The sequence below is a fragment of the Arachis ipaensis genome, chromosome B02 (assembly GCF_000816755.2).
Source record: "Arachis ipaensis cultivar K30076 chromosome B02, Araip1.1, whole genome shotgun sequence".
Classification (NCBI taxonomy): Eukaryota; Viridiplantae; Streptophyta; class Magnoliopsida; order Fabales; family Fabaceae; genus Arachis; species Arachis ipaensis.
In genome coordinates, this window is record NC_029786.2 from 836,309 (window position 1) to 846,742 (window position 10,434).

Consider the following 10,434-nt stretch of genomic DNA (forward strand, 5'->3'; position numbering starts at 1 on the left):
TGTAATAAAATAAAAAATTTTATTAAAAAAAATGATTTTAATATGAAAAAAAACATTAAAGATGATATTAAATAAAAAAATTATATTGGGGACGATTTTAATTTTGACCCTCAACGTTAGGGACCAAAACAATACTTATCCCTTAATAAAACTTTTACAGGAGAATAAAATAAAGTAAGGAAGTATTATATATAGAGTTAAAATATTCTCTATCTGACCTCATAATGCGGATTAATTTAATTATACTTTTCTCTTTTATTTTCAAATTCATTTACATTCATTTTTTTTCTTATTTAAAAGATATATGTACACCTAAAATTCTGTACGGATAACACTCCCAATTGAAAGTGGGAAACTAACTAGGATCAATGTATATAGCCGGTTCATCCTCTTCTTTTTATATAAATAAAGAAATTAATATAATATAATCATATCCTGTAAATTGATTGAATTGACAAGTTATATGTTTTAGGTCCTTGGTGTTGCTTATGGAAATTAAAGTATAGATGTGTGAGGTTGGATTTTCAGCAATAAACAGTGCTGTAAAAGTAACATATATATGTTCCAAAATGAGAGAAGGATCGGAGGGAGACACAAGAATATTTGTTTTCACAAGTAAAGGAGATTATATATTTGTGAACCAAAAAAATGAAAATGATGTTGAATTGATGTGCTACAAAGTACACAATTTAATGGAACATAAATACTATTCATTTATATAAAAGAAATTAAATACTTCACCTTCATACATTATTAGCATAAAAACCTTTTTTTATGGGCATTATTTATATTATTTATATTTTTTTCATTAGTCACCTTATTATTTTTGGTTCATAAAATTAGAAGCAGTTAATATTTGATTATTTTTGTCAAATTTTAAAATTTTTTAGAGTTAGAATTTAATTTTGATGCACTATCAGTGTAAAATAGTTTTATACATATATCTAATTACGTAATATCACATCAGTAAAAATAACTACCTTTTACATTAACCCTCTGAATGATTATTCGAAAGAATAAAGAGTGAATACCCCACCCGCCCCTGACAATTATCTCGAAAGGATAACGAGGCTCAAAAAAAAAATCCAACTCGACCCCTGATTTTTTTGGGACTGATTAGCCTCTGTGCCAAAAAAAGTATCATTGACTTTTTTTTGACACAGGGGCCTCGTTGTCCTTTCGAGGTAATTGTCAGGGGTTGGGTTGAGTTTTTTTTTTTTGTTAAGGCCTCGTTGTCTTTTGAGATAATTGTCAGGGACTATTCACTTCCCATCAAGCATGCACACCACATGCTCAATAGTTTATAATCTTATCTCTTTCTATAAGAATATAGTGGCATTCTTTAACTTGTATTTGACCGTTGATTTGGATCTTGCAAAAAGCTTATTTGGTGGTCCTTATATAATCACCTTAATTAGTCTCCTTTTGCATTCTTCTTGATTTATCATTTCTTTTTCAATTTTTTTTTTATGTGGACATGCTTAATTACTTCATGAATTCAATCAAACTCATGAATTGTATTCCAAACTCACAAAAATTACGAAAAGAAAAGGAAGGAAGGAAGAAGAAGAAAATATGGGCAATATGGTTAAACAATTGGGTCCCCAATTAGAAATTTGTAGTTATAGAGTGATCTTGTTAGGTCTGGGTTTTGGGTTTTGGGCTAATTAACATCCAATTAAACAAAATCCATCATTAGTCTCTCCTTTTTTTTTTCGTTAAAAATTAAAAAATTATAAAAATGACTCTTTGAGCAATAAGGTAAACAATATGAAATAAATTTCAATTCCATTAACTAAGTTGAATTGGTCTAGTAGTTAGATTACTCGTTCGCTTAAATAAGTATCAAAAATTTAAATACTGTCTTGTAGAGAAAATTGATCCAATTCAAATAAAACTGATCAACCGAGCGAAAAAAACTAATAACTGAACAAATCGAAAAAACTGAAAAAAAAATTGTCATTTTTTATTCGGTTTAGTTTGGTGTTCGTTTCGACACCAAAAAACTTAAACCAAACCAAACCGAGTTGGTCAGCAATCAATTGGCCAGGTAAACTCTTAAATGAAATTTCGATCCGCGACAAATTAGTCTTTGAGCTGCCGAATTTGGGGATAGTGTGAAAAAAAAAATCACTTCCATTTTTATTCCATATGTAATGTAAAAGTTGGCAAAATGGATCTACAAGTTATATGGGAGTTGATCTCATTAATTTTGAGATAATACATGATATATGTTTTCCATTTCCCTAGAATAATTTCAACACTTTATTTGTATCAAAGCTGAGAAAAGTATACATAAAGAATTCAAGCTTAAATGTGGTCCTATAAACTTCTAATAATAATAACAATTCGTTTTTCCTTTTGCCTAAAGGCTGTGGACTTTTTTTGAAGAGTATAAAGTAATATATGAATGTAACATGTTTTAATTAACTAAATCTGGAAATTAAACACATGCGACAAAATAAAGAAGAAAGTGAAAAAAAAAAATTTAAAACACATACACACACAAAACAATTAGCAAGTGAAGAAAAAGAAGAAAGAAGAACTAAGTATGAAGAAAAACAAAGACACACACAACAAGCGAAGAAGAAGAAGAATTTATGAAAAAGAAAAATACACACCAATTGAAGGAGAGGAGAAAAAGCACAGAGAAAGAAGAGAAAGAAAAAAGAAGAAGCAGAGGAGGAGATAAATTTAAAAAAAAAAAAACCCTACTTTTTTATGGTGATTTTAACTTATTTGGTTAAAAATTTAGTTACTTAATACTACTCTACATAGATTGACATAAGAACAGAGCTATATGACTAATATATATTATTATTTTTAGTTAGTATTTAATTAATAATAATTTATATTTATATTTAAAAAAATTTTATATAAAAAAATATATAGTTTATATTTATTTTTTTAGAATTTGTATATATGAATAATCAATATAATTTGTATTTATATTTTCTAAAATGAGTAAAGTATCATTTTTGTCTCTAACGTTTGAGGTAAGTCCTATTTGTATCCCTAACGTTTAAATTGTTCTATTTGTATCCTTAGCGTTTATAAAAGTGATTCAATATTATTATACTATCAATTATACTAACAAATCAGATTATATTTTTCAATTATTCTCACTTGGGTATATTCATTCTCAATTAAGTCTCACTTAGATGTGTTCGATTTTAATATTATACTCACTATTTGTGTTTAGATTCAATTATGTCCTAGAAAAGCGAATTATGTATGTGAATGTTGTAGGAATTAGTTTCAACATTTGATGAGCTATTTTTTGGAGTAGATCATCGATTCTATCCCAGACATTTGTATTCTAACTTCAAGAAGAGATTTTTAAAACTCAAACTACATCTGGCACTGTCTTTTATATGCTTCCAAATTCAAAAGAAACAAATAACATATAGAAAATATATTTCAATACTTAATTAATTAATAATTTGAGCAATAATATTATTTGAACATATATAGCAAAGTAAACCACACTATTTAATAACAACTTCCATAAATTAAATGACTCATCATTTACTATGTTCAAATAGTATTGTTGCATGTGATTATTAATTGCTAAACAGTTATTTTTTGGAAAAAAAAAAGTTATCAAGTTCAAATTAAATTATGTTTTTTTTTTTGTTTGTTAAAAAAGAGAAGAATACTTAATAATAAATTATAATATAAAATTACCAACTAAAACTAATGGACTCAAAGTGTAGATTTTCAGTTAAACCAGTTGAGCATATAGCTGCAACCTCTTGCCTCATTTTCTTGGGTCCTGAAGCAAAAACTCCCACGCTTGACCCTTTTATTTCAAATAGTATTTCTGCAAGTAAAATAAATAAATAAAAAAAGATTATATTAAAATTAGTGATTTCATTTCATTTCATTCATATATATATAGGAGATGAGACATAATTTTACCTAGAAATTAAATTATAAATTATTATCAAGTTTGTCTTCAACAAAAAAAAAAATGAAAGACATATAATCTATGAAAAATAAAAAATATTAAAAATGTAGGATGTATTGACTTTTCTGATGTCATGCATATAAATTTTGTTTGAATTCTAATATTCTATCTCCGAGATAAAAATACAGAATTTTGTTTAATTGTAAAAATATCGATAAATAAAAATACATTCTCTTTTTCTAAAGACCAAAAAATCTGTAATTTAAATATTTCTTTGAGAACAGAAAATATACGTCTTTATTTTTTCTATTCTAAGAGACAAAATTCAAAAAGTATATAGATTTTAGAAACACTGTCGCTATCTACCGACTTTCTTGTAGTGAAACAAATAAGTTAGCATCTTAATTTTTTTCAGTAAAATATACATCTTTATTTTTTCTATTCCAAGAGACAAAGTTCAAAAGGTATATAGATTTTAAAAAAACTGTCGCTATCTACCGACTTTTTTGTAGTGAAACAAATAAGTTAGCACCTTAATTTTTTTCAGTTGACTTACTATAAATTTGTCATTTTCAAATTCTAAAAGATAGTGTTAGCCTCTTTATTTTAATTTGGTCAATAATTAGGATTAGAATTTTAATTTAATTACTCTTGTAGAAGTATATAGAAGAGGCTTACTTCTTAGGTCAGGTCTTTCACCATAATGAACATTGGTAGCCTGAGCAATTAACTGGCTTGGAAGGCTTTCCAATTCCACATTATGATTCCCTCCATTATTATTGTAATAAACCACTGAGCTTGGTGACACTGTTGGTGATAACCCTTCCAAATGTTGAACTTGATTATTTCCTTTCTTAGCACTTAATTTCTTGTTCCAAAGAACACCTACACTAGCAACTATGGCTATGGACACACACATTACTAGCATGTTAATTAAAGCCTTCAAAGAGTATGAGAATATTCCATTTGTGTTATGATCTTTAGGGAAAATGTAGTAACGTGTAATGATCCCAATTAAAATAAGAAAAATGATGAAAGAACTTGAAATTATAGCTCCAAACCAAAGCCAATTATTTGGGCCTAATATGGCATATATTGGGGCATCATTTGGATTAGGTTTGAACCATTTTGTTTGAAGGTTGATTAAGGTATTTGATTTGAACTCCTTGTCTCTTGTGATGTAGGCTTCAATTTGTAACTCCAAATTGGAAATTTCAAATGGGGTGCCAGAAATTGGGAGGATCAAGTCTAACATTGAGAGAGATGAAGTGTTCTTGAATGCACAAATTAGGAGTATTTTTGGGGTTTTGTACTTGAATGTGGTGCTAAGATAAATTAAGTCCCTAATGATGGAGATAAAAGGTGTTATGCCACTTCCTCCACTAACCATAACAAGTGAATCATGCCTGATAAAAATATAAAAGAAAACAATAATTATTAGTGATTTAGGAGAAATTAATAAGTTAGCGTTTGGAAGAGAGACAGAGACTGAGAGACAGAAACTGAAATAATTAAATCTCAGTATTGTGTTTGGTGTAAAATAAGAGACAGAGATCGAAATAAGAATGAAATTCTAATTTAATTTGCACAAAGAGTAAAATTGAAATTAATTAATTGATATAAGAGTATTTTAGATATAAAATGTTATTAAAACTTCAGTTTCCGTCCTAAAAAATTTTAGTCCTCTGTGTCTCCATTTTTTAGAAGTACTGAAATACTAAAATTTTGAGAACAGAGACTAAAATTTTAGTATCAATATTTTTTCATGTCCATTATTTTTTATTTTTAGCATTTTAAGATGAAAAATAAAAATTTATGAGTAAAAATAGTAAAAATCAAACTTTACTATTCATTTACAACATCCTGACAAAGCAGAACATGTAGGAAATCAAAATAAAAATTAATAAAACTACTTTTTTTTTTTTTACAAAATTCTAAAGTAAATAGCAAATATAAAATTTACAATAAAACCTCAAAACATGCACTAAAGAGTTTAGTCAAATAAACATAATAAAGAATTATTGATGACAAAATGATTTTGAATTAAATTAAAGTTGATGAGTTTTGCTAATGATATATGATTATTATACCTTAGATAATTGGTTGATGCAGGTCCATAAGGGCCTTCAACAGATACATCAATGTGATCAATTGTAGGTGTTGAGAGCATTTGGTACAATTTTTTGGACCAAGTTCCTTCACTCTTAATAACAACACTAAGCTTTTCTGGCTCCAATTTGCTACTTGAAGTAATGGTGAATGGATGCCATTGTAGCTTTGATATGCTTCGTATATTTATGAACATAACACTTGTGGGAGTGTAACTTAACTCTGCCAAAAAAGGAAAATAATAATAACACACTACATTAATTTTGAATGTACTAAATTATTTAGGTGGATACTATCATAAAGATTTTACTATTGTCTTTATATAAAGATGCTTCTCACTACAAGAGAACCAGGAAATAACAGCGGTTCCTGGAGTGATTTGCGGCAGTTTCCGACCGCCGCGAAACGGGATTCCAGCGGTTTGTTAAGCATCGCCTATTAGGGGGTGGTTATATGATTTTGCGGCGCTTCTCAGGAACCAAGATCTTTTTATCATTAAATGATGAATTGTATGGTTTGATTTTAATATGTTACAAAAGACAAAAGTGTTATTTTTTTAAAGTGTGACTAAATAAATAAAATACACTTTTAACACAAAAATCTTCATAAAAAGATATTTTTAGCATCTTCATTTGAGTAGTTCTCAATTATTTAAGTACTAGCGAGATACTTTGGAAAAAAAAAGAAATAATAAAAAAGATAAATTGCATTTGATATTAATATTAGAGATGTAACATAGAATTCAAAGATAAGATAAAAAATTTGTCTCTCTTTTATCTTCACATTTTAGAAAATAAAAAATGAAAATAAGTTAAACTTTTTATTATTTATTCTATTTTATATTCAATTTATCATCAAATAAAATATAAAATACTAATTTTTATGTTTATATCTTTTATGTTCTGTATTATTTGTTCTGAAAACCAAACAGAGTTGAAGTGTCTTAAGGAAGCTATGTACCAAACTAAACAGAATGGTAATTAAGGATGTTGATGACTATGTTAATTAGTTACTTACCAAGGGTTTTAGAGAAGTTGAGTTCTATGGTATCACAAGGCAAGACACGAGCAGAAACCAAATGAACATGGGTTCTTGACTGAAGAAACCTTAGGAAACGATCAACCATGAAGATGTAGAAACCAGGGAGCATGATGCTTGCATAGGAAATTCCAACATGGAAGATGAAGAAGAGCATGAAGAATATGTAGAGGTAGTGAGCATAGAAGAAAAGCTCAAAGAATTTTCTTCTAATGCCAGGAATTGTTGCAATCCATAGGATCAAACCACATACCAATGAAATCTCTCCGGCCACATTTGATATCCCAATTTTCTCCCATTTCACCATCTATGAAAAAAAAAAAATCACTCAATTTGATAGAACAAAAAGAATAATTATTATAGAGATTCGAGATAGACTATACAATATGTTTTTCGTCAATTATCAATTATATTATGTGTACATTGAAAATTTTGTCCAATTTATTTAATTTTTGCCTTGTTTAATTTCCACCACATACAAACACTAGTCTACTCTTTCTCTCTGATCATAATTTATGAAGCAGAGACTTTTTTTTTAATTTATTGTATTTATGTATTAGACGTATTTTGGATACAATACTCATTAACATTCATCTAATACGTGTCTTCTGTGTCCAACTATATCTTAATAAAAAATAAAATTTTTTTTCCAAACATGTTTGGACACATCTAAATACCATCTTGTATCAGCATGTCCAACTTTATTCTTAACATATATTTTTGAAATGAATTTAGAAATAGTATATATTATTAATTATTAAAACAAAAAAATTAAATACTTTATATAATTAAAAAAATAATTTATATTTTAATATCAATAAAATACCAAAATATCATTATAATTTATCTAAAAAATACTTTATATATATATATATATCGTATTTTCGTGTCTTATAAAAATTTTAAATTTGTGTGTCAGCGTGTTATGTGTCATATCGTATCGTGTCAGTGTCCATGTTCGTACATCATAATTCATAACTAATTGTCTTTTAAAGTTAATTCATTTTTCCCAACAAATATGGTCAATTTAGATTTTAAATTTAGTATTAGCTCACTTTTTTAATCTAAGTTTAATTATTTTACAAATTTTTATTATTTTATTAAATTTTTAAGTTAGATTCTTATAATTTTAAAAAGCTATAATTGAGTTCTCTATTGGATAAATAATTATCCATATGCAAATGAATGAGAGTATATAATTGTTAAATTAACCTGAGAAATTTGGTTGGTGGCAGCCCAAAAAATGATGTAGGAAACGCCATGGGCTGTGAAGAAAGTGAGAACCAAATGTCCAAGCCATATATGGTATTTAATGCAACTCTCAGAGGTGAGGCCAAGAAGTGGAAGCACGGGGGAGGCACGTGACACAGGAAAGAACAAGAATGCCAAGCATATGTTACCAACCAAACCCAATATTAGTCCTGCGTCCTCCAGTTTCAATTCCCATCTGCCAACACATCAAGAATCACCACCACATTAAATAAGATGGAAGTTCGTGCAGGTTAAAATAGTGTGATCATAGACTAAGTTATAGTCATAATTTTTATTCGTGACCATAAAATAAATTATTGTCACAATTAAAAACCGTGGTCTAAAGTATTAGATAAAAAATATTATAATTGTAACTAAAAAAATTGTAATCATAGATTAAAAAACTATAATCATAAATTTATGACCACATCAAAAAAAATAAAAAATAATGACCATAAATTTATAGTCACGCTTTTTACTACTATAGTCACGGTTTTAAACTCTTATCAGAAATAAAAAAATACTGTAGTAAATAAAAAAGATTAGTTTATTTTATAAGTAATCATTAATCATTTTTCTTTCTTCATCTTGGTTTAATCGAACTGAATATTTTTAATTGAACAGAATATATGATATATTTCAATATTTAAGTTTGAATTTTCACATGAAAATAATTCTAAATCCAAAAAATATATATGTTTTGAAAATAAGTTTATCATGAAATTAAAGAAATAATTTTCTTTTCTTTTTTTTTTTTAAAATAGAATGTGACTGTTGTTATGAACCTATGAATTTGTTGTCTTTGCAATTTTTTTATATTTTGCCTTAAGAGAAAACATTAACACAGGGTTTGGACCAAATAAAACAAAATTCACAAAGACCAAAACTAATAATAATAATAACAACCAAATTTCAGAGAAATAAAAAGATATTTAGACCTTTTATATTTAATGTAAAAATAACAATAATGGTAGAAAATAATGAATGAAAATTCTTACAGTTTTACACCAAATTGTGCTGCTGATTTTTGTGTGATTAGAGCAAAGAAGTTGTGCAAGTAAGAAGCAAAGGACCAAAGTAGGAGTCCAATAAACATTAACAACATTGCTACCTCTGTTCCAGAAACAATTCCAAGAGGCCCTTTTACAATAAATGGACGCTTCCATATTGTTTCCTTACCTCCTTTATCATCATTCCTATTGTCACATCTGATGGTAAAATAAATAATAAATAAGTCATAAAAAAAAAAAACTAATCATTAAAAATATAATTAAAGGAAAAGTTTCAGGGCAACAACTTTTAAAAAGTTGGTCAGCATTTAACCATCAAAAGAAAATTGAATGATCATACACTATTGGATTTAATCTCACACTATTAAAAATATTATTGATGACCAATTAATAATTACAAAACACAAAAATTGTTGCCCCTAACACTCCTCGTAATTAAATACTAAATTCTTATCTTATATAGTGAAACTAATTTTTTACTCTTTAGCATGTTCATTATATTAAAAGAAAAAAGAAAAAAGAAAAAAGATAGAGATGAGCAAGTAAAAGATTTAAGTGAATTTATTTAGATAAATAATGATTATTACCTATCCATGTTGGAATCATTTGCTTTTTTGACTATATGGAGGTAGATACACCCAAGAGAAGCTATGAACAATACTGGAAAAGTATAAATCAAAAGTGTTGTACCTGCAAAATTATATGTAAATAACACCATGCACATGGTGAAAATGCAAACAAATTATATATTCAAGAGTGAAATAATAATAATAATAATAATAATAATAAAATCTTATCCCATATGCATTAGGTGGGATTGATCGACTAATAATAATAAGGTTTAATTGGTCCGTTAGTTCCTGTAATTTTACCAAATTTTCAATTATGTCCTTATACTTTTTTTTTCTTTCAATTGGGTTCTTACACCGCTTTTAATTTTGTAATTACATCATTTTCATGTTAAAAATGTTAAAATTAACATAATATTTTTACCAAAATACATGGATCAAAGATTTAATTAAGTTTTTAATTATAAATACTTTCAATTTGTAAAAAAATATTTAGTTAACTCTAATATTTTTTACACTAGCTAGGAAGGACTTAATTATAAAACTA

At 27.0% G+C, this 10,434-nt stretch overlaps 1 protein-coding gene across 1 annotated transcript in view; it reads right to left on the reverse strand.

Annotated features, from left to right (window-relative positions):
* Positions 1–10,008, reverse strand: part of LOC107628103 (ferric reduction oxidase 2) — a gene marked incomplete at its 5' end in the record, with an annotated part of 11,253 nt that extends 1,245 nt beyond the window's left edge. The window contains 7 exon segments of the mRNA XM_016330911.2: positions 3,666–3,823; positions 4,589–5,316; positions 6,001–6,241; positions 7,037–7,364; positions 8,270–8,504; positions 9,307–9,516; positions 9,906–10,008. Coding sequence (XP_016186397.1) covers positions 3,684–3,823; positions 4,589–5,316; positions 6,001–6,241; positions 7,037–7,364; positions 8,270–8,504; positions 9,307–9,516; positions 9,906–10,008 — 1,985 coding nt within the window.